The 22,940-nt window shown below is 62.3% G+C and overlaps 1 protein-coding gene across 2 annotated transcripts in view; it reads left to right on the forward strand.

Moving 5' to 3' along the window:
• CACNA2D2 (calcium voltage-gated channel auxiliary subunit alpha2delta 2) overlaps positions 1-22,940 on the forward strand; it is a 425,783-nt gene that overhangs the window by 350,248 nt on the left and 52,595 nt on the right. For both annotated transcript variants that reach the window (XM_075939506.1, XM_075939507.1), the window contains exons 7-16: positions 681-812; positions 1,238-1,295; positions 8,767-8,817; positions 9,068-9,167; positions 15,134-15,292; positions 17,003-17,110; positions 18,618-18,696; positions 19,792-19,841; positions 21,400-21,489; positions 22,394-22,465. In XM_075939506.1, the coding sequence (XP_075795621.1) occupies positions 681-812; positions 1,238-1,295; positions 8,767-8,817; positions 9,068-9,167; positions 15,134-15,292; positions 17,003-17,110; positions 18,618-18,696; positions 19,792-19,841; positions 21,400-21,489; positions 22,394-22,465 (899 nt within the window). The remainder of the gene's footprint in view (positions 1-680; positions 813-1,237; positions 1,296-8,766; positions 8,818-9,067; positions 9,168-15,133; positions 15,293-17,002; positions 17,111-18,617; positions 18,697-19,791; positions 19,842-21,399; positions 21,490-22,393; positions 22,466-22,940) is intronic.

Raw genomic sequence — 22,940 nt, forward strand, 5'->3', positions numbered from 1 at the left:
GGTGTTTCAGGAGCAGGCTCTGCCTGCGCACCCAGGCTTCCCAGCTTTGCCAGGCTTGGCTTGAGGCTGCGAGGGTGTCTGGTGCGGGTATCCCTTACCCATGCACCCCTCAGCCAGCCGCCCCCGGCCTAACCCCGGCGGAGCTGTCCCTGGGCGCTCGGGAAAGCCCTCGCCCTGCAGCTGCCGGCTGGGGCCACATACAACCCCTTAGCACCTCTCAGAGCCCTTCCTCGCATGGTACCCTCAGCGGAGATCAGCCGCTGTGCTGGGCGCTGAGACACGGCCCCTCCCCCAAGGTAGCTTCTTGAGATCCCAAATCCCTTTGGCAGCCTGGGACTTGCAGCCTAAGCAGACAGGACGGGCAAAGGGCAAGCAGGGAAACAGGAGCAGGGAGGGAGTGACGCTCCGGGACATCCAGCAGATCAGGGGCAGTTAAGTGGTCTCCCGCATCCCGGGCGAGTGCTCTACCCACTGGACTGCGCTGCTTCCGCGGGCATGGATGCTGCGTCCCCTTGGCAGATCCGCGGCAGAGCAGGGCTGCCGAGCCCCTCGCTCGCTGGGGGGACGGTGCCCGCCGTGATCCCAGCCAGCCCCTGGCGGGGGAGGGTGCGGCGTGAGCGAGGCCGCCTCCCTCGGCCCCGCGCACCCTGCTCAGCCGGGCTGTGCGCTTTCCCCTGCAGCCACCGTCATCCTGAACGAGCTGAACTGGACAGAGGCCCTGGAGGACGTGTTCATCGAGAACCGGAAGGAAGACCCAGCTCTGCTCTGGCAGGTCTTCGGCAGCGCCACGGGGGTGACCCGCTACTACCCAGGTCTGGCGCGCCAGCCGCATGCGCTTCCTGGGGGAGGGAAACACGGCAGCCTGGCCTGAGCCGCCGTAGACACCCTGCCGGGGGCTGGGCCACGCCTGGGGCAGGACAGGAGCCTGTTACCCGAGGGTGCCTCTAGGGGCTGGGCTGAACCCAGGGCAGGGGCTGGAGTCTGGCACCCGAGGACCATACTGGGGGCTGGGCCACGCCCAGGGCAGGGCAGGAGCCTGGCACCCGAGGGCTACGCTGGGGGCTGGGCCCGGGTCAGGGGCAGGAGCCTGGCACCCCTACATGTGTTGTGTGGATGCGGCTCACAAGGATCCACAGGTTGAGACCCACTGGGTTGCTCCCCCCGGCTCTGTCTCCAGGGCTGACCCTGCCCCTCCCTCCACCCCGTCAGTGGTCACCTCTCTCTGCTTCCCTTGCAGCCACCCCCTGGAGAGCGCCCAACAAGATCGACCTGTACGACGTCCGCCGACGGCCTTGGTGAGCGGGGCGGGGGGCGGGGCGGGGGGGAGCTGCGGGTGGGTGGGAGTTGGGCGCATCTGGAGCCACTTCTACCCCGTGGGCACCGCCCACCCTGCAGTCAGCTCTGGCCGCTGTTCATTTCACACGTGCTTGGCATTGGAAAATGGATCCAGCGCACAGAGCAGCGCTCCGAGGCGGGGACGGCGTCGTGCTTAATAGGCAGCGTGTGCACGCACAGGCGCTGCTCGTTTGCAGCCCGTCCAGACTGCTGGAGCCGGACAAAGCCCAGGTCTCCCAGTCCCTGCGGGAGGGAGGCAGGTGTGATGTGCAGTGTGAAGGGGTGGAGGAAATGAAAGCTCTAAGGCTCAGCTTCTCAAGGGAATTGGGAGCCTAAAATTAGAAGTGAGGCCCCTAAATCCCTTTGTTTTCCATTGAATTTCTACGGGCATTTTAAAGGGAGAAAACCCCTGGACGTAGCTCTCGTAGGCCCTGATCCAGGGAAGCCCTTAAGCACCTGCTGGAAGTTCCAGTGTTTACCTACTTCCCTGCCTTAGCCGCCTTGGTATTTCAGGGGCCCGGCTGGCTCTGCATGCGCCGACCTCGCTGTCCGTCTCCGTGGCAGAGCCCCAGTGCGCCCCACGGCGATCCGACTGACTCCCCTCCAGCGGGCGCGCCCCGGGGCCAGACGCTGACGCCCCGGGGCCGGCAGAGCCCAAGCCATGGCGTGAGACGGAGGGTGTGTGACCATGGGACGTGCTTATCCTAGGTGCTGACTTCGATGGGGACACCCACTGAAAAAATTAGTGGGTGCTTTGCACTCACTGGCAGCCAGCTCCCCCTTTTCCCTGCCACCTGCCCTCCGATCCACTCCCCTGCCCACCAGTGCCTCCCACCCACCACAGATCAGCTGTTCTGCGGGGTGCAGGCAGCCCTGGGGGGGGAGGGGGAGGAGTGGGGACAAGCGCTCATAGGAGCAGGCAGGAAGGGGTGGGGCAGAGCAGAGGCGGGGTAGGGTGAAGTGAGGGCCTGGGGCCAAGCCCCCAGGGGGGAAGCCAGCCCTGTGCTGGTCCCGGCCTGCCGGATCGGAGCGGCAGGGGAGGCTTTCATGGGACCAAGCTCGCTCGGTGGGAGAACCCGGGGCCGAGCTTACACAGAGCCCTGTGGGCCTGGGAGAGGCGCCCGGTGTCCCAGGGAGGCACCTGGTGGAACTGGTTGTTGAACTGTCCCGTTGCAAGGGACCCTTCCGGTGACAGGCCAGCCCAAGGGGTCGCCAGGCCCTGCCTGTGGTGATGCGTCCGAAGTCCAGTGTCGTTGGGCCGTGGCGCTTGCATCTCCCTGCGTTCTGAGTGTTTGCAAGGGGTGAGCGGGGCCCTGTGGCGCTGGGGTGTCTGTGCAGAGTCCGTCTAGAGCCTCTGCCGCGGAGCTCTCGGGAGCAGGCTCCATCTCCAGGGATCTGTCTGCACGGTCGCCGTGGCCCCTACGCCCATGTGAGCTGTGCCCAAATCGCCCGGCCATCCCCACGCAGCCCCCTCGAGGCGCGGCGTAGTCACACCCTGAATCCGTGCTGGCTGGCACTGCTGGGGCCTGCCCCTGTGCAGGGAGGACACCAGCAAGTGGTGACGGCCCTCCGGTGCCTCCCCACAGCCCCCCAAGGGAGAGTCTCCCAGGGCATCCGGCCACCAAAGCTCCGGGCCGGGGTCACCGCAGGGAGACCCACAGCGCCGCGCGTCGGGCCGGGTCACTGCGGGGAGACCCCCCACAGCGCCGCGTGTCGGGCCGGGTCACCGCGGGGAGACCCCCCACAGCGCCGCGTGTCGGGCCGGGTCACCGCGGGGAGACCCCCCACAGCGCCGCACGTCGGGCCGGGTGACTGCGGGGAGACCCCCCACAGCGCCGCGCGTCGGGCCGGGTCACCGCGGGGAGACCCCCCACAGCGCCGCGCGTCGGGCCGGGTGACTGCGGGGAGACCCCCCACAGCGCCGCGCGTCGGGCCGGGTGACTGCGGGGAGACCCCCCACAGCGCCGCGCGTCGGGCCGGGTGACTGCGGGGAGACCCCCCACAGCGCCGCGCGTCGGGCCGGGTCACCGCGGGGAGACCCCCCACAGCGCCGCGCGTCGGGCCGGGTGACTGCGGGGAGACCCTCTACAGCGCTGCGCATTGGGCCGGGTCACTGCAGGGAGACCCCCCACAGCGCCGCACGTCGGGCCGAATCACTGCAGAGAGACCCACAGCGCCGCGCATTGGGCCGGGTCACTGCAGGGAGACCCACAGCGCCACACGTCGGGCCGGGGTCCATGGACGCAGGCCAATAGCAGTGTAGCCCCAGAGGCTCGGGCCGGGGCTGCGTGCAGCACCCCCTTCAGCAGGGTTGAGACCCAGCGCCCAGGTGGCGGTTTTTAGCTCCACAGCCACGGGGCGGCGAGCCCACGTCAGCCAGCCCAGGCTCTGCGACAGGGCCGTGGCTTTGCTGTGCCGGGGAGATGTCCCCGGGAGGATCTTCAGCTCCAGCCATGCTAATTCCTTCCCCAAACCCAGTGCCCCAAGATACATGCGCTGCCGCTGCCCATTAGGAGCAGCATCTTCGTTCAGCCTCGTTAGGCCTCCCGCTCAGCAGCCCGGAGCGTGGCGTGGGACCCATGGCGTGGGGCTCTCGACGGCCACGTGGCTCTGGCTTTACAGGCGGAGGCAGGTAGACCCCTTTGCCCAGACTGTGCAGAGCTGTGCTGGGCGCCAAAGTCAGCTACGGTTTGGTTGGCCTGCGTCCGGTTCCTCTTTGCACCCCGCCTGGAATGTCTCTGGGCACCGGACTCTCCAGCCACCTTGCTCCCAGCTCTACCATCTCGCCATTGGCTCCCTGGAAAACTCAGCATCGATGCAAAGAGTTTGGCGCTCGGCTGCAGCCTGGTACAGCGGACAGGTCCCCTCCCTCGGCTCCCGGCCGTTGGCGGAGGGCAGAGTCGGGAGGCTGGGTCAGCGGGCCCATATCGCTCTGTTCCAGGAATCCAGCGCTGCGTGCGGCAGCGGGGCAGGGCCGGAGGGTCTACACGAGGGCGGGTGGCATTGGCCTGGCAGTCGCTGACGCGTAGGAGCTGGCAGCGAGAGACGGCCCCTGTCCTGAAAAGGGCCCGTGTCTTGAGCCGGCAGCTGACGGGCACACAGGGCAGCGAGGTGCTCCGCCGCCCGGGCCCGCTTGCGGCAGGAGGACACTGAGGTCCGTGGGCGGCTGTTCAGAGTTAGGATTTTGCTGCACCCTGGATGTTGTGTCCTGCGTTGTCCCCTGCTCCCTGCCGGGAGGGATGAAACCTCCCCGCCCCCTGCACAGAGCTTTCAGCCTGTGGCTGCCGGGGCACTTGGCGGGAAGCAGATGCGGGTTTGCATGTGCTCTTTAAGCAGGAGATCAAGGCTTTCCTAATTGTTCTTGGCAGGCGGGTTGGGGGGAGGGTTTTTCCTCCGAGCAGCTAAAAATAACCTAATCAGGGTGGCCTTTGAAACCCCCAGGGGGCAGACCTCATCATGGTCTGTATGCCACCCTGTGCGGCTGCTCAGAAAAGCTAAAACGGGGGCGGGGGGGCTGATGGAAGAATTTAGCATTTCGTGCACGTGAGGTTGATAGCTAAGAAACCTCTGGTCGCTCTCACTTTGCAAGGCCTTTCTGCAGCCTCCCCGGGCGGGCGGCCCAGCCTCGTCTCGGTGTGGCTGAACTGCAGGAAGTAGCCGAACTGTGAGAAAGCAGTGGTAGGTTGTTCTCCAGGTGTCTCAAGAGGGGCATACAACAGGTGGTAGCAAAACTGCTAATAAGACCGTAAGAACGGCCAGACTGGGTCAGACCAACGGCCCATCCAGCCCAGGGTCCTGTCTGCCCAGAGTGGCCAATACCAGGTGCCCCAGAGGGAGAGAACAGAACAGGGAATCCTCACGTGATCCCTCCCCTGTCACCCATCTCCAGACAAACAGGCTAGGGACACTATCCCCACCCAGCCTGGCTAACAGCCACTGATGGACCTATTCTCCATGAATCTTTCTAGCTCTTTTCTGAACCCTGTTAAAGTCCTGGCCTTCACCACATCCTCTGGCGAGGAGTTCCACAGGTTGACTGTGCGCTGAGTGAAGAAAAACTGCCTTTGAGAAGAGACCTGAGTTTTAGCCAAAGGAAATGCCATAGATCTAAGCTCTCTGGCTGTCAGGGAGGGGGTGCTACAGTTCCACAGGTGAAATCAGTAGCTAGATTGAATCATAGAATCCTAGAACACTAGGCCTGGAAGGGACCTCGAGAGTCATCGAGTCCAGTCCCCTGCCCTCATGGCAGGTCCCAATACTGTCTAGACCACCCCTGATAGACATTTATTTAACCTGCTCTTAAATATCTCCACAGATGGAGATTCCACAACCTCCCTGGGCAATTTATTCCGGTGTTTAACCACCCTGACAGGTAGGAACTTTTTCCTAATATCCAACCTAAACCTCCCTTGCTGCAGTTTAAGCCCATTGCTTCTTGTCCTATCCTCAGAGGCCAAGATGAACAAGTTTTCTCCTTCCTCCTTATGACACCCTTTTAGATACCTGAAAACCGCTATCATGTCCCCCCTCAATCTTCTCTTTTCTAAACTAAACAAACCCAATTCTTTCAGCCTCCTTCATAGGTCATGTTCTCTAGACCCTTCATCATTCTTGTCGCTCTTCTCTGGACCCTCTCCAATTTCTCCACAGCTTTCTTGAAATGTGGTGCCCAGAACTGGACACAATACTCCAACTGAGGCCTAACTAGCACAGAGTAGAGCAGAAGAATGACTTCTTGTTTCTTGCTCACAACACACCTGTTAATTCATCCCAGAATCAGGTTTGCTTTTTTTGCCACAGCATCACACTGCTGACTCAGATTCAGCTTGTGGTCTGCTCTGACCCCTAGATCCCTTTCTGCCGTACTCCTTCCCAGACAGTCACTTCCCATTCTGTATGTGTGGCACTGATTGTTCCTTCCTAAGTGGAGCACTTTGCATTTGTCTTTATTAAACTTCATCCTGTTTACCTCAGACCATTTCTCCAATTTGTCCAGATCATTTTGAATTATGACCCTATCCTCCAGAGCAGTCGCAACCCCTCCCAGCTTGGTATCATCTGCAAACTTAATAAACGTACTTTCTGTGCCAATATCTAAATCGTTGATGAAGATATTGAACAGAGCCAGTCCCAAAACAGACCCCTGCGGAACTCCACTTGTTATACCTTTCCAGCAGGATTGTGAACCATTAATAACTACTCTCTGAGTACAGTTATCCAGCCAGTTATGCATCCACCTTATAGTAGCCCCATCTAAGTTGTATTTGTCTAGTTTATTGATAAGAATATCATACGCGACCGTATCACATGCCTTACTCAAGTCTAGGTATACCACATCCACCGCTTCTCCCTTATCCACAAGACTCGTTATCCTATCAAAGAAAGCTATCAGATTGGTTTGACATGATTTGTTCTGTACAAATCCACGCTGGCTGTTCCCTATCACCTTGCCACCTTCCAAGTGTTTACAGATGATTTCCTTAATTACTTGCTCCATTATCTTCCCTGGAGATAATTGGAGAGGATGGGGAACATGATGAGAGCTGGAAGGTGGCGAGGGCCCTGGCTGCAGGGAAGGTCAGACTGAAAGGTGAGCCCTCGGGCATCGGGACTAACCTTGTTTCACGGGTGTATCCCTGAGCTTGGTGCAGAAGGCGGGCGTGTGCTCCTATCGCAGGCGGATGAACCCAAGGGGGAGGTGTTGCCTGTCCTGAGGAGGACCTGACACCCAGGCCAGACGATCGGGATGACCCTGTAAACTGGCATCGTTGAAACGGGGCCAGGATTAATCCTGCAAAGTGCAAGGTCCTGCACGGGGCAAACAGCGAGAACTTTCTCTCTAAGCTGGGGTGGTGCGGTGGGACGTGACAATGGAGGCGCGTGAGCTGGGCGCGTTTGATCGCAGGAGGGCTATGGGCTGCCGATGTGATGCGCCCATGACAGAAGGCTAATGCGGCCGTGGGGTGGCTGAGGAGGTATTTCCAGCGGAGGCAGGGCAGGGTTAGCACCGTCACACGCGGCCCTGGGGAGACCCCCACAGCACTGTGCAGAGGGAGAGCCTATTGCTCTATGTGCATCCGAGGGATAACTGCCAGGGAGGGAGAGGAGCTAGTTCAGCTCGCCACTGAGGAGCGCAGAAGGAATGGCTGTAAACTGGCCGTCAGTGAGTTTCGGCTTGGACTTGGGAGCAGGTTTCTAACCCCCAGAGGAGGGGCGCGCTGGGCCAGCCTCCCCAGGGGAGCAGTGGGGGTTAAAACCCTAGCTGGCGTCGAGATGAGTTGCTACGTGCGTGGAGGGGGTGGTCTGGCAGGGCTGCCTACGCTGGTGTGTGGCCAGTCCGCGACAGCCGGTAGCACAAGTCCCCAGTGGCTGGAGACGGGGCGCTGCTCTAGTGAATTCTTTCCCAGGGGCCTGGCGGGCGTCCTTGCCCACATGCCCGGGGCTAACAAATCGCAGTGTCTGGGGTCAGCATGGGGACGAGGATCTCTGAAGATCCTTGTGTCCGTGCGTGGCTCTCCCTGTGGTCCTGACAGCTCCACGTTTCTCCCTCCCATCCTCACTGGGACAGGGATGGCCGCTCCACAGACCACGGGGACAGCCTGAGTCCAGGCACACCAAGCCTCCTGCGGTATGATCCTGCAGGCCGCTTCCTGCTGTGGAGTGACTCTTCCACCCCTCTCTGCACTGAGTAGGCCTCAGCTGGAGGATTGTGTCCAGTTCTGGGCACCACAGTTCAGGCAAGATGTGGAGAAACTGGAGAGGGTCCAGAGAAGAGCAACAAGAAGGATGAAAGGTCTAGAGAACAGGAGCTAGGAGGGAAGACAAAGAATTGGGCTTGGTTAGTTTGGAAAGGAGAAGACTGAGGGGGGACATGAGAGCAGCTTTCAAGTATCTGAAAGGGTGTCTTGAAGAGTGAGAGAAATTGTTCCCCTTGGCCCCTGAGGATAGAACAAGAAGCAATGGGCTGAAACTGCAGCAAGGGAGTTTAGATTGGACCTTTGGAAAAACTTCCTGCCTGTCAGGGTGGGGAAACACTGGAGGGAGGTTGTGGAATCTCCATCCCTGGAGATATTTGAGAGCAGGTTGGACAGACACCCGTCAGGGCTGATCTAGACGGCGCTGGGTCCTGCCACGAGGGCAGGGGACTGGACTCGATGCCTCTCGAGGGCCCTTCCGGTTCTAGGGTTCCTGGTCTGAGGGCCGCTGGAAGGCATTGACCAAATCACGCGCGTATCCATAGTCGCTGCTCGCAGCCCGGCGGGTTCGGGGGGCGTCCGTGCTCGTTATCAGAGCACGCGAATCCCAGACTCTTGAGCAGTTTTACCCCGCCCAGGACAATGGACGTGCGCGCACATGGCCCTGCCCCCCACTCCCATCCCCCTCCCCCGGTGGGCCGCAGCCTGCTTCACGCTCTGCCTTTGCTCCTTGCAGGTACATCCAAGGGGCCTCCTCGCCGAAGGACATGGTGATCATCGTGGACGTGTGAGTGCTGGGCAGGCGGAATGGGCAGACCCCCTTCCCTGGCCGTCTTGGGACAGTCTCCCCCAGCCTTCACCCGGCTGCAGTGGGTGGAGCCAGAGTGAGCAAGTGACTGTGCTCCCAGGGAGAGGCTCCGGGGGATTGCAGGGGGGTCATTGCTCCTGCCATTCACCCCCCTGTCCCTGTATCCCCTCCCCCCCCGAGCGGTGGATCGCCCGGAGCCACCTCCCAAGCCCGCCTCTCGTCCCCCCAGGAGCGGCAGTGTGAGCGGCCTGACCCTCAAGCTGATGAAGACGTCGGTCTGCGAGATGTTGGACACCCTTTCGGACGACGACTATGTCAACGTGGCCTCGGTGAGGGCTGCTCCGGGGAGGCCACGGGGCAGGGGGACCCGGATGTCCATGGTCCAAGGGGCTGGGCTCTGCCGGCTGGGCTTAGGTGGGCGCAGTGCACCCAGATGCCGGGTTTCACCGTGTGCCTCCCTCTGTGACATGCTGGCTCTGGGCACTACTGAGGGCATCGGCTCAGGGTGAATTGCTCAAATTCGGGGCTCCGTACATCCCCAGACTGGAGACCTTCCCAAAGAGGCCACATACCAGTCCCACCGAGCGCTCAGCTGCCTGCCTGAAGCCTCACGAGCAAAACCCCTCCGACACCCCAGCAATATTCGCACCCCAGATGGCCCCGGGCCTATACACAGGTGGGGGGTCTTAGCACCCAATCCCACCTACCCCAAACAAGTTCTGTCCGGTTCCAAGAAACCAGCCACAGATCCCTGGTCAATTTTCCCTCTGGACCTTACCCACAAATCACGCTGGGCCAATCCTTTAGCATCTAACATCTAAAGGTTTATTACTAAGAGAAAGAAAAGCCTGAGAGCGAGGGTGTTAAAGTATCGTACATTACATGCATTGAATTTCCCAGTTCTCGATGCAGGCTCTAGCAGAGATGTTACAGCTGCTGGCTTAAGTCCTTGGTGCACATCCTATGTCAGGATGGGTCCACAGTTCTTTCCGGCTCTTCAATCCCTGCACGGCTGCCTCTGGGATGAAGTGCTGAGCTGAGTGCCAGATGGAGTCGGCCACATGGCCTCTTTATCCCTCCTTCCTGGTCTCTTCTTTGCTGCAGCAGGTCACCTGGCCCGTGGCCTATCCCTGTGTCCCCTGCTGGTAGCCCTTAGGTGTCAGTCCCTATTCTCGAGGTGTGTCCTTGGCCTATTGAGTGCTATTGTTCCGCAGGGCCTCGCTAATTAGCATGTCCATAGGCTGGGCTCTGCCCAATGCTCAACCACATACAGAGAAACAGTCAGCACTCATACAAAGTCCATGCTTGTAACTCCACACAGAGACATTGTACAATCACATGAATAGCATATACAGAATCAGCAGACAGTAAGCTTCTATTTGACACCTCACATGGCCCCCTTTATACCACTTTTGGGGCAAACACCCCCCATGGGTTCAGCAGTGATATGGCTGCTCTCCTCAAAATCCAGTAACGTGACACCCTCTGGTGTGTCTCGTCTGCGTTTCCTTTGGCCACAGAGCAAAGCCAGGCAGCTCCCAGGCAGTCCAGGCAGGTTGAGCTTTCTGAAAGGGACATGGTCCGCCCGAAGGTCTGGGCTGGAATTGCTGGGCCGAGTTCTTTGGCCTATGCCGTGCATGGTCCCTCTGACCTCCCGCCGCTGAGGTTGGGGATGCAGCGAGTTGGGAGGCAGTGAACAGTGGCACGGAGGGAGCAGGGAGGCAGTGGATGGCACAGAGGGAGCGGGGAGACGCTGGCACAGAGGGAGCAGGGAGACGGTGGCACAGAGGGAGCGAGGAGACAGTGGCACAGAGGAAGCAGGGAGACGGTGGCACAGAGGGAGCGAGGAGACGGTGGCACAGAGGAAGCAGGGAGACGGTGGCACAGAGGGAGCAGGGAGACGGTGGCATGGCGGGAGTGGGGAGACGGTGGCACAGAGGGAGCAGGGAGACGGTGGCACAGAGGAAGCAGGGAGACGGTGGCACAGAGGGAGCAGGGAGACGGTGGCACAGAGGGAGCAGGGAGACGGTGGCATGGCGGGAGTGGGGAGACGGTGGCACAGAGGGAGCGAGGAGACGGTGGCACAGAGGGAGCGAGGAGACGGTGGCATGGCGGGAGTGGGGAGACGGTGGCACAGAGGGAGCGAGGAGACGGTGGCACAGAGGGAGCGAGGAGACGGTGGCACAGAGGGAGCAGGGAGACGGTGGCACGGCGGGAGTGGGGAGACGGTGGCACAGAGGGAGCAGGGAGACGGTGGCACAGAGGGAGCAGGGAGACGGTGGCACAGAGGGAGTGAGGAGACGGTGGCACAGAGGGAGCAGGGAGACGGTGGCACAGAGGGAGCGAGGAGACGGTGGACAGTGGCACGGAGGAGAGAGCTGAATGTCTCAGGGAGAGGCCAAGCGGGGTCTGCCCCAGCCAGAGTCCGACGGGCTCCCTGCAAAGTGCTGTGGCCCTGCTGCCTGCACAGGGGATGGGTGACCAGGACTGGCACAGAGAGAACCTGAGCTGATCCTGGGCTGGGCTGGCTTTAGCTCCCCTTCTCCTGCATTTTTCCTCTCCCAGGAGCCAGCAGAGGGTCTGTCCCAGCATGGCAGGGCCCTGGAGCCAGCACAGGGCAGTGTCACACATCCAAAGCCCTGAGCAAGCGCCCCGAGTGACATGTCTGTTGTCACTCCCTTGTACTGATGGGGAAACTGAGGCAGGGAGTGTGAGTGGTCTAAAGCACGGGCCTGGGACAGTCCAGCTAACCCTGCAAGATCCATCTTACCCTCTGGGCTTCTCCCGGCACTCCTGGCACGGCTGCTCGGGTGTTTGGAAAGGGTGGCCACTAGGCACATGGCATGGCCTGGCCCCGGGGGTCGATCGGGGCCCATAGGAGGTGTAGTCAGGCCCGCAGCGACTGGCCCCCATGCTGCTGTCCGCACCGGGCACACTCCTGGGCGGCGAATGGCACCCGCTGCCCCATGCGGGCTGCAAAGGGGACCGCTCCCTGCCAGCTTCCCAGCTCGCCTCATCCCGGCTCGGGCACCACCCCTGCCCGCTTACCACCCCCCCGGGGCAGCCCTCCACCCCTCACGCTGCACAGGAGCTGCCATGGTTTGGCACGAGGGGAACGGAGCGGCAGTGAGGATCCTGTGACCTTTCCCGTGCCCGCGTTGCCATCGCTGGGTAGCCGCTCTCTGCAGACCTGCGCTCTGGGGAGGGGCGCTCCGCCTCTCGGTGACACGGGCGCCGCGCGCAGGGCGGGGCTAAGGATCCGCTAGCCAGCAGTGTCTGGGAGGGGCGAGTGCGTTCTGTCTGTCGCTCTCTAATGGGGGGCTGGCCCCTCGGAGGCGCTGCCCTTCCCCTCGCACCGCTCCCGCATCCCCTTTTCCCATTTCTTCCCTGCCCTCTCCCATGCACTCCCTGCCTGTGATTGACTGCGCCCACCGAAACCCGCCTGCGAGACACCAGTTCCACCCTGCCCGAGCCGTCCCCCTGTGCCGGCGCTGTCCAGGAGATGTTCCTTGCAGGGGGCTTGCTGTGCGGGGCAGAGGGGGGCTGATGTGGGGCTGGCTGCGGGCCGTGTACAGCTGCAGCCGCCTGGCTCATGCGGGAGATGTGTGGCTCTGCAGGGGGTTCCTCTGGGATCAGACTGGCCTGCCGCCAGGAAGAGCTCTGGCATCCCGAGGCCAGAGTGGGATCTAGTTCATAGGATCCGAGTGGCTGCCAGCTGGAGCCAGGCGCTCGTGAACTCGCTCACCCCTCCCACCTGCTGGGACCTCCACCAGTCTGGAGTAGTGTGGTCATTTGATCTGCTTAAGGCAGAGGGGTCACTCCAGAGCCCCCACCTCTTTCAGGCAGGCAGATGCCTCCAAAAACATCTAGTTCCGTGCCTTCCTGTTGCGGAGAGAGAACAGGCTCCCCCGGAGGCCGGGCACAGAATCTGCGGTTGCCGATCTCTGCGGCGCAGCTGCTGGTTGGAACCTGCGGGGATCCGCCAGGGGGGCCCTGCACGGAGAGACTTGCCTGACGCCGTACAGGGAGCGTGTGGCTGAGCAAGGGAACCGAAGGCAGGCCCAGTCGCTGGAGCCCCTGCCTGTGGCAGACTGGACCTGAAAGCGCCTCAGAGTCCCATCCGGGCGGTACTCATGTCACGTTAGTGGGCCTGGGCACCGCCAAGGGCGTCCGCGCAGGGCGAATTGCTCAAAACCAGGGCTCCTTACAGCCCCCGACTGGAGACCTTCCCGACAGGCCACACACCAGCCACACCCAGCGCTTCAGCTGCCATCCGGCCGGCAGGAAGCCTCATGAGCAAAACCCCTCAGACACCTCAGCTCTCCCTGTGCCACAGTCAGCCCCGGGCCTAACACACAGGTTATAGAACCCAATCTCACCTTCCCCGAACAGGTTCTCCCAGTCCCAAAGAACCAGCCACAAATCCCCAGTCAATTTACACGCTGGATCTTACCCACAAGTTCACGCTGAGCGGATCCTTTAGCATCTAACGTCTAAGGGTTTATTATTAAAAGAAAGAAAAGCCTGAGAGTGAGGTTGTTAAGGAGAACATGTTACATGCATTGAATCACCCAGTTCTCGATGCAGGCTCTTAGCAGAGATGGTATAAACTGCTAGCTTAAAAGTCTCTGGTGTACATCCTATGCGAGGATGGGCCAACGATTCTTCCCGGTGCGCTGTTCCTCGCAAGGCTGCATCTGGGATCAGAAGCAGAATGGAAGGCAGGATGGAGTCCGCTTCATGGCATGTTTGCAGTGTGCTTTTCGCCCTGTGGTTTCTAGTCAGTTTCACTTCCTGGTTCTCCCGGTGTGGCCAGGGCCGTGTGCCTGTTTAAGGAAGCTGTTTGGCACCAGGCTGCTTGCTTTAAAATGGGAGCATTTCTAATCATCATCTTTACTAAGCCTACATGTTCAGCTCTATAATGTTGCTGCTGGCATCCCATGAAATGAGGGTGTCGGGGCTGAATGCAGCATAAGGAAGCTGCGATTGCAGACTCTTTGGAAATCGCTGGTTTCTAGAGGGTGATTCTCGTAGTTGATTTATTGTTACTATTCCTTTTCCATCCCGTTCATCCAAACAGAAGTGGGGTGAGCGCGTCCATTAGCGTGACGGTGGGAATTTTGTGGTGGAGACACAGCAGCATGGCTGGCTGGGTTGGCTTGTCCTGAGACTGGCCAGAATTTTCAAATGCAGGCTCCTAAATCCTTAGCTAGGCTCCTACATTCAAGGGACCTTGTTTTCAGAAGTACCAGGTCACGGCAGCCAGGACTGAAATCATTCAGAAATGCTGTGCCCAGCCTGATTCTCCACTGAGGAGTCTAACGTCAGGGGCCTGGGTTTGAACGTGTGGGCTGGCCAGCGGTTGCACAGCTTGGCCACAGGTTTTACTTTGTCCTCGGTCCAGGTGCCGCAGAATCACTGCGAGCGCACGGCCACCTTGTGACTTCAGTGTCGCTCTCCGGGCAGGCGCGCACGGAACTTGTGAACACACTCCCCTCGGGTTCGGGGTTAGACACTCCCCTGTCCCCACGGGCTGAGTAGCACCACACCCTTGGTTGTCAGTCTCAGCAACCAGGCAAGGTGCAAACGTGCCCAAAGACCTCTTGACAATTGCTGAGGGTCTCGGCGGGCCACTTAATGAGCTTTCCACATGGTGTTTGTGCCCGTAGCCACCTGCTGCAAATCGTGTTGCAAACACGCGCCATGTAAACGAAAACGTGGCGGGATAGATGCCCTTACGTTTTAGCTGCGTTTGGGGAGCGCTGTCTCTCCCTCTCCCCCCCAACACGGCAGCCCCTAAGCTGGGGCTGGGAAGAAGGGATGTTTCTCCACTGGCGCTGGGACAAGTTACCTCGATCGCTGGCCACTGCATCCTGCAAGCTTTGCCCCGTCCTCTTCTCACTGACCTCCTCTTGCCCCCTCACCTTACAGGGCCTCTTCTCCAGCGTCCAGGCCCACAACTGGTGGGGCCACGCCCGCGCCGCCCCACAGCTTCGGCAGACAGCCCGCCGTTCCTTCGTGGGCGGCTGCCCCAGCGCGCACTGTAGAGGGATCTCTCTGTGGCCCTGCACGGTCACAGTTTGAGAACCTCTGGGCGGGCGGGCCTTCTCCACAGCGTCCGCAGACCTGGGAAGGCCCCCAAGTTCCCACCAGTCTGCATTCACAGCCGTGACACAGGACAACATGGGATGGGCGAGGCTTTGCCTCCTCGCCCCTGCCGGTTACCCAGTGCCGCCGCCCTTGCAGTGCCCCCTCCCACGTGCTGACGCTCGGCCCCATTTCGCTCGCTTTCCAGTTTAACGAGAAGGCAAAGCCCGTGTCCTGCTTCAAGCACCTGGTGCAGGCCAACATCCGCAACAAGAAGGTCTTCAAGGAGGACGTGCAGGAGATGGTGGCCAAGGGGACGACCGACTACAAAGCCGGCTTTGAGTACGCCTTTGACCAGCTGCAGAACGTAAGCCTGGGGCGCAGGCCCAGGGCCTTGCGGGACGGGGGCACTGGGACTCACACGGGAGGGGTTTCCACGGGACAAAATCCCAGGCAGGTCCAGGCTCCGACTGGGGGCCTCCAACCAGGGGGCTTGGATGCCTCGGCGGCTCAGGAGCCTGGGGATGCAAGCCCTGTGTCCGACCAGCTGTTTGCAGGAGGCTGCCCCCTCCTGTCCCTGGGAGAACTTGCCCCTCCTCACCGGGGATCACAGCCTCGTGGGCCAGGTCCCTGCGATTAGCATTTACTGTTCACACGATCCCAGCCTGTGGGAGCCTCCGGTGTGCTAGGTGCTGTACAAACGCAGAACAGAAAGGCAGGCCCTGCCCCAGAGAGCTTCCCAGCTAAAGCCAGGTCTGCCCAGTGTCCCCGCCCCAGTGGGTTGGCATGTGCCTAGCTGCATGCTGCAGGGAAACCCCGCCCGCCCGCCCGCCTCCGCACTGCAGCTACATGTCGGCGTACAAAGCTGCTGGTTCCCCTTTGCCAGAGCCGGTGGGTGGAGCCTTGCCCTGTGGGCGGAGCCTTGCCCTGCCACTTGAGTCCTTCCCTGCAGTGCCCCCTGCTGGGGGAGACGAGTGCTGGCATAGCTGGGAGCACCCCCTACTGCCAGCGCTCCTGCCCCTCCCCACAGCGCCCCCTGCTGGGAGAGGCTGGAGCAGGGAGCACCTCCCAGGCAGTGCTCTTCACCACGCCCCAGTGTCCCCCTGGGGTGTGCCGTGAATTGCCCCGCGTTCCCTACACAGCTGGCCCCACCCCGCCCCGGGCCGTCGCTCGGCATCAGAGGCAGCGCTTGGCCTGTAGTTGCTGCAGCCCAGACTGGATCGATGGGGAGCCTCCAGAACTTGGGATTTCAGTTTTCACAGGATCTGCTGCTGCCTCTGGCGCTTCCTTAGAAAGTTTGCGGGGCCAGCGGGGGCGGGCTGGGCTCAGACAGGCCAAGGCGGTGGGCCAGATAAAGATGGATAGCCCTATTCATTGCTGAGCGGGAATAGCCACAACATCATTTCTCTCCAGACAGCCCCCACCTCCAGCTCACCTCCGCCACCTTCACCCGGGAGAGTCAGGCAGGGAAAACAGATTTGTCACGGCCATGGCTGGGTCCTGCAGAGATGCAGATTAATCTCACAAATGTTGCCGGGCTCACACGAGCGCACACTCCTGCACACCCACATGTGCGCACACGCGCTGCTGTAGACGCATGAACACTACTGTACACAAGTATGCCCTCTCCTCCTGCAGCCCCAGGTGCTCCAGATAAGACAGAAGGGACAAGAGCTTGGCGGACGCACCGTGAGGGTGCGTACGGGAGGGGTAGGTCACGGTTATCCAGAGAAGAGGAACGGGGTGAGATCAAAAAGGGGTCAATGTGATCTGAATCTCAGCGGAGAGCCCTGGGCCAGGAGAACAGCGGGAGCCCTGTCATAGCAATCATGGAGATAAAACTCACAGCCTCCGTGTGCCAAACACAGGCCATCTGAGCTAAAGGAGAATCTCCCCTAGTGTCAGCAGTATAGTGCATATGACATACAGTGGAGTAGTTCTGATCCCATCCAGCAGCAGGGCACACTGGCCAGCCAGTTGGTTGCCATGTACAATAGCAGGAGCCCATGCATTGGTTTAGCCCTTCTCCGTCCCCTCCAGGCACTGCCCTCACTCCGGTTCTCACTCTTGCTTGCAGTCCAACATCACGCGCGCCAACTGCAATAAGATGATCATGATGTTCACCGACGGCGGGGAGGACCGGGTCCAGGATGTGTTTGAGAAGTACAACTGGCCCAACAAAACGGTGAGCGCTCCAGCCCCGACACGGGCCCGGCTCCAGCGCTGCCATGAGCACGGGCTGTATGAGCGTTGGCATCCTACCCTCGGACGACCAGACGGCTGTGAGCTGCGAGTTTGTTCCTGGGGCTTTTCCCCGTGGCTTTCCTAGCTGGAGTAGCTGCGAGGAATGGGCTAGGAGCCTTGTGCCTTGGAAGGGCCTTCACGATTTCACTTCCCAGCCTTGCCCAGCAGGGGGGGGGCTGTGGGGAGGGGGAGGGGGAGGGGCACTGGCTCGGGTGGGTGCTCCTGGCTATTCCAGCCCCATAACGGTATATTGCCTCCACGGCGTGGTGTGGTCGCCCCATCTCCATAGTCATGTTTGGCATTGGAAAAGCTCCAGAAAGGGACAACAAAACTGATCAGGGGCTTGGAATGGCGTCCGTCTGAGGAGAGATTAATGAGACTGGGACTTTTCAGCTTGGAAAAGAGACAGCCAAGGAGGAATATGATGGAGGGCTGTAAAATCATGACGGGTGTGGAGAACGTAGATAAGGAAGTGTTATTTACTCCTCATAACACAAGAACTGGAAGTCACCAAGTGACATTAATAAACGGCAGGTTTAAAACAAACAAGTGAAGTATTCCTTCAAACAGTGCTGCGTTGACCTGTGGAACTCCCTGCTGGAGGATGCTGTGAAGGCCAAGACTATAACAGGGTCAAAAAAGAGCTGGATCCGTTCAGAGAGTCTTTTAGGCAGGATGGGCAGGGGTGATGTCCCTAACCTCTGTTTGCCAGAATGGGCGACCGAAGAAGCATCGCTGACGCTGGGACCGGTCGTGCCCACTTCTCTCTAAGATGGGGCTGCGGGCTGCGTGGTAGAACGCAGAGGGCTGAATAGACCCCCCAGCGGTATGGAATATTGAATAGGTGCAGCCGTGACTGGTTAAACCAGGCCTAAGCGGGGACTAGCTTTCTAACCAAGTCCTAGATCTTAGGAGTCACGGGCCCCGTGCTGAGCCGCTGACAGAGCAGGCTTTACTGCCTTCATCCCTCCCACAAGGCAAGTAAGGCCAGAGATGTAGCAGCGCTGAGCAAAGCAATGCCTGACTGACTGAAAGCCAAGGGGACTTAGGCTCCTAAATCAGTTAGGCAGAGCAGTGCGGAGCCGGACGGCGCCTAAGTGCCTTTCGCAGGCTGGCCCTGAATGCAGGGCGCACGCAGGGAACCAACGAGGGCGGTGGGAGACCCAGGCGTGGAATGGCGGACGGGCGCCGGCGGCAGTATTGCCTAGTGGAGGGGGCACAAAGCTGAGATGCAGGAGATCTGGGTGCTCGTCCCAGCTCAGTCACCTCTCTGGCTGCCTGTTCCTGTGTCCGTCGTCCGTGGCTGTGTCAGTCGTCCAAGGGATGGAGGCTCCGCTGGCTCCGTGAGGGCCCTCAGCCTGCGGGAGACATGGCCCGTCTCGGGGTGTGGTGCAGGGAGCAGATCCCTGTCTCTGTGCCCCCATTACTAAGCCGCCCCCCTCCTCCAGGTCCGAGTGTTCACCTTCTCGGTGGGGCAGCACAACTACGACGTGACCCCCCTGCAGTGGATGGCTTGTGCCAACAAAGGTAAGGGGCACACTCGGAGTGGGGGGCAGCGGGGCAAGGAGGAAGGGAGGCAGCCCCCCCCCCCAGCCGGGCTCCGAGCGCTGTGGGCAGGGCACTGGAAATGGCGTCCGTTTTGGAAGCTGATTGACACCTATGGGGGAGGGGCACTTTACACTCTCCCTCGAGTCCCCGGGGCTATGGGGCGGGGCGGACTGCTCCCAGAGCGACCCCTTGGGTTCCTCCACATGGGCCCGATCCTTCCGCTCCTTCTGGACCTGTCCCTCCCCTGCTCTTCCAGCCCTTCCCTCCTACCCCCCAGCCCTGGGCTCTGCCCACACTCCCAGCCCAGCTGTGCCCTGGCCTCCTCCAGCCCCTTTGCTCCTGCCCTCTAGGGGTGTGTCTAGACTACATGCCTCCTTCGACGGAGGCATGTAGATTAGCCAGATCGGAAGAGGGAAATGAAGCCGCGATTAAAATAATCGCGGCTTCATTTAAATTTAAATGGCTGCCCCGATCTGCCGATCAGCTGTTTGTCGGCAGATCGGGGGAGTCTGGACGCGATGCCCCGACAAAGAAGCCTTTCTTCATCGGCACAGGTAAACCTGGTTTCACGAGGCTTACCTGTGTCGATGAAGAAAGGCTTCTTTGTCGGGGCATCGCGTCCAGACTCCCCCGATCTGCCGACAAACAGCTGATCGGCAGATCGGGGCAGCCATTTAAATTTAAATGAAGCCGCGATTATTTTAATCGCGGCTTCATTTCCCTCTTCCGATCTGGCTAATCTACATGCCTCCCTCGAAGGAGGCATGTAGTCTAGACACACCCTAGGGTTCAACCTTCTGGCCCGTCGGGTTTCTCCGCAGCCCGCTCTGTTTTCCTGCCTGCGGTGTCTGGGGACCCTGCTCCCCCCTCCACTGCTGGTCCCCCTCCCCGCCAGGCTCACCTTCAAGGCCTGGGATCCGGCTCCGGGATCCAGCGGCTGGGCTCACGCTTTGGAGTCAACGCTCCGCGGCCCTCAGGCTGTGCGGGGGGAGGCCGGTGGGGCCAGGGCAAAAGGGGGTCCCAGGCGCGTGCAGTGGGCGTGTTTCCACAGCTCCCGGCTTTGTGTCTGCCCAGGGTACTACTTCGAGATCCCCTCCATCGGGGCCATCCGAATCAACACGCAGGTAAGGAGCCCCCCGCACCCGGGCACCCCGGTGCACTGCTGGGCCGGTCCCCTGGTCCCGCGTGGTGCCAGCCTCCGGGGCCTGCATCCGGCCCAGGCGCTAGAGACACCCGGCACCGAGCAGGAGAAGCCAGCCAGCTGGTCCCTGGGTTGTCCGCCAGCGAGCCGGCTCTGTCGCCCTGGGCAGGGGCTGGCCGCCCTGCGCTCGACCTCCCCTGGAATCTCCCCTGCTGCCGGCCGGCATTACGGCCACCCCCTGGCTAGAACGGCTGCGGCACAGGGCTAGAAGGCGCCCCTGCGCCTGGCTGCCAGCGTGCCACGGCCTGAGGGGCCGATCCAGGGCCCGGACTTGGCTCTGAGCCGAGCAGACTTCCCGGGGGACACGTCTCCTCCTCTCTTGCCCCCCCCAAGCAGCGGGGCAGCCAGCACAGGGTGGCACCCTCGTGTTCCCTGCCCAACTCATGTCCCGGCAGTGCTCTTAGCACGGCCCCCGGGCTGCCCCTCTGTGCCTGGGGTGGAGGAGGGATCCGGGGCGTGCCTGAGCCTGCACCTGGCACAGACGCACCAGGGCTCAATCCTGCTCCCGATTGGTTAGCACGCAGGCAGGGGAGGCCCCTGTGCCGTGCCGGGGTGAGCCCCTGCCCTGGAAGCCGGGCAGCTGTGGACGGCCATGCAGGGTGCCTGGTCCCCTAGCCGGTTTGCAGGGTAGCCCCCTGTGCCCAGCTGTGCCAAGGGGCTGCTGCCAGCGCTGCTCTGTCCCCACACCCGGGGAAATCCTGGCTCCTTCGAGGGGCAGCGCAGCGCCTGTGGCCCCGCAGCACACTCGGCCCCCGGCGCCAGGAGAGGGCGTTGGGCACCGCCCCGCCGTCCCTGCCTTGTCTCTCCCGCGGCCAGTCCACAATGCGGGCAGATGTCTGGGGGTGCCCAGCCGGGGCCCCCGGCCCATTTCGGGGTGGCCTGAGTCCAGGCTGGGAAAGGGGAGCAGAGGAGCTGCCTTATTGAAACGGAATGGCCTGCCCGCTGCACCTGCTTTTCCCTTCCCGCCTTAAGTGGTTCGTTAGTACACCTGCTGCTTTAATCCGCCCAGAGGGAGCGTGGTGCCGGCCGGCCGGGCTCTCCACGGTGACAGGCGGGAGCCAGAGACGAGTTACTAGCACCGGGGGGGTGGGGCTTGTTTTACAGAGGGGAAACTGAGGCACGCTGCAGGGCTGGATTCCAGGGCTGCCTCCAGTCGCAGTCTGGGGGTTCCTCCCAACGTGCTCCACGCTGCACGCGCCAGTCTAGAGGGTCGGGGGGCCACGTGGCTGCTGGTTGCCTGAGCAGCAGGGCTGCGGGGGCGCAGAGGTGGCAGGATCCGCACGCCCCGGGCTCTGTCACGTGCCCAGCGTGCGCGCCCGGCCTGGGACAGTGCGAGTGCTGGGGGGCTGAGCACTCTCGGCCAAGCTAACCAGGGCTGGGCCGCGGGGCACCCCGGGATGGCGCCCGCTGGGGGCTGCAGGTGCCCCTCTCGGGCGGGGCGTCTCTGTCTCACACCGGCCCCTCTCCTCGTGTGTCCCCAGGAGTACCTGGACGTGCTGGGCAGACCCATGGTCCTGGCAGGGAACAAAGCAAAACAAGTTCAATGGACCAACGTCTACCAGGATGCTCTGGTACGGACGGCAGAAGCAAGCCCCTTGCGTGGCGCCCGCCTGGCCCTCCCCTCCCCCTGCCCCTGCCTGGCACTCCCCTCCCCTCCAGCGCCCGCCTGGCCCTCCCCTCCCCCTGCCCCTGCCTGGCACTCCCCTCCCCTCCAGCGCCCGCCTGGCCCTCCCCTCCCCCTGCCCCTGCCTGGCACTCCCCTCCCCTCCAGCGCCCACCTGGCCCTCCCCTCCCCCTGCCCCTGCCTGGCCCTCCCCTCCCTCTGGCGCCCGCCTGGCCCTCCCCTCCCCTCCAGCGCCCTCCTGGCCCTCCCCTCCCTCTGGCGCCCGCCTGGCCCTCCCCTCCCCTCCAGCGCCCTCCTGGCACTCCCCTCCCCTCCAGCGCCCGCCTGGCCCTCCCCTCCCCTCCAGCGCCCTCCTGGCCCTCCCCTCCCTCTGGCGCCCGCCTGGCCCTCCCCTCCCCCTGCCCCTGCCTGGCACTCCCCTCCCCTCCAGCGCCCTCCTGGCCCTCCCCTCCCCTCCAGCGCCCACCTGGCCCTCCCCTCCCCCCGGCACCCGCCTGGCCCTCCCCTCCCCCCAGCTCTCCCTTGCCCTCCCCTCCCCTCCGGCGCCCGCCTGGCCCTCCCCTCCCCTCCGCCCAGGCACCTGCCTGGTCTTCCCCTCCCCCGGGCCCTCCCTTCCCCTCCCCTGGCACCTGCCTGACCCTTCCCTCCCCTGGCGCCCATCTGGCTCCCCCCGCGGCCCCCACCTGGCCCTTCCCTCCCCTGGCTCCTTGCCGCCAGCCTAAGGAACGCCAAGCTTGGTCCTGCAGCTCCCCAGCCCCATTCTGTGACCCCGGTGTCCAGCCATGCAACGGGTCAGACCAGAGCAGCGTCCGGGGGTTGCTTGACTGGCTGCCATCCCTTCCCCTGTGCAGGGCCTGGGCCTGGTGGTGACGGGCACCCTGCCGGTGTTTAACCTCACGGAGGACAGCAGCAGCAGCAGGAAGGTACGAACGTTCCTGGCCCTCCACTTGGGGGCGCCTGTCCGGCCGGCCTGCCCCTGCACCTGCCGGGCAGTCGGGGGGGTCCCACGGGCAGAGCCGGGGGGCGAATCGGGGCCTGCGTGTGGTGGGGGAGGGACCCCCGGCGTTGCCGTGCATGGCGTGTGCCAGTTCCCGCTGCAGCCCAGACCAGGGCGCGGCGGAGAGGGCAGAGCTGTCTGCAGGGCGAGAGGGATGCAGAAGGATGGGGAGGCTGGCTCCGCTGGCGGGCTGTGGCCGCGATCCCTGTGCCCGCAGGGGCGAGATGGCCCACAGGGAGGCAGAAAGCACAGGGACCCCGGCTGGGCTCTCTGACTCGCCGCCGTTCGCCGCGTGCCGCCTTCCTCCCAAGCTGCACAGACAGGCGGGTCCACACGGACATCGAGGTTCCATCACCTTAGACTCCCCGCACCCTAGAACTGGCAGGGCCTCGAGAGGTCGT

The sequence above is a fragment of the Pelodiscus sinensis genome, chromosome 11, assembly GCF_049634645.1.
Source record: "Pelodiscus sinensis isolate JC-2024 chromosome 11, ASM4963464v1, whole genome shotgun sequence".
NCBI classification, from domain to species: domain Eukaryota; kingdom Metazoa; phylum Chordata; order Testudines; family Trionychidae; genus Pelodiscus; species Pelodiscus sinensis.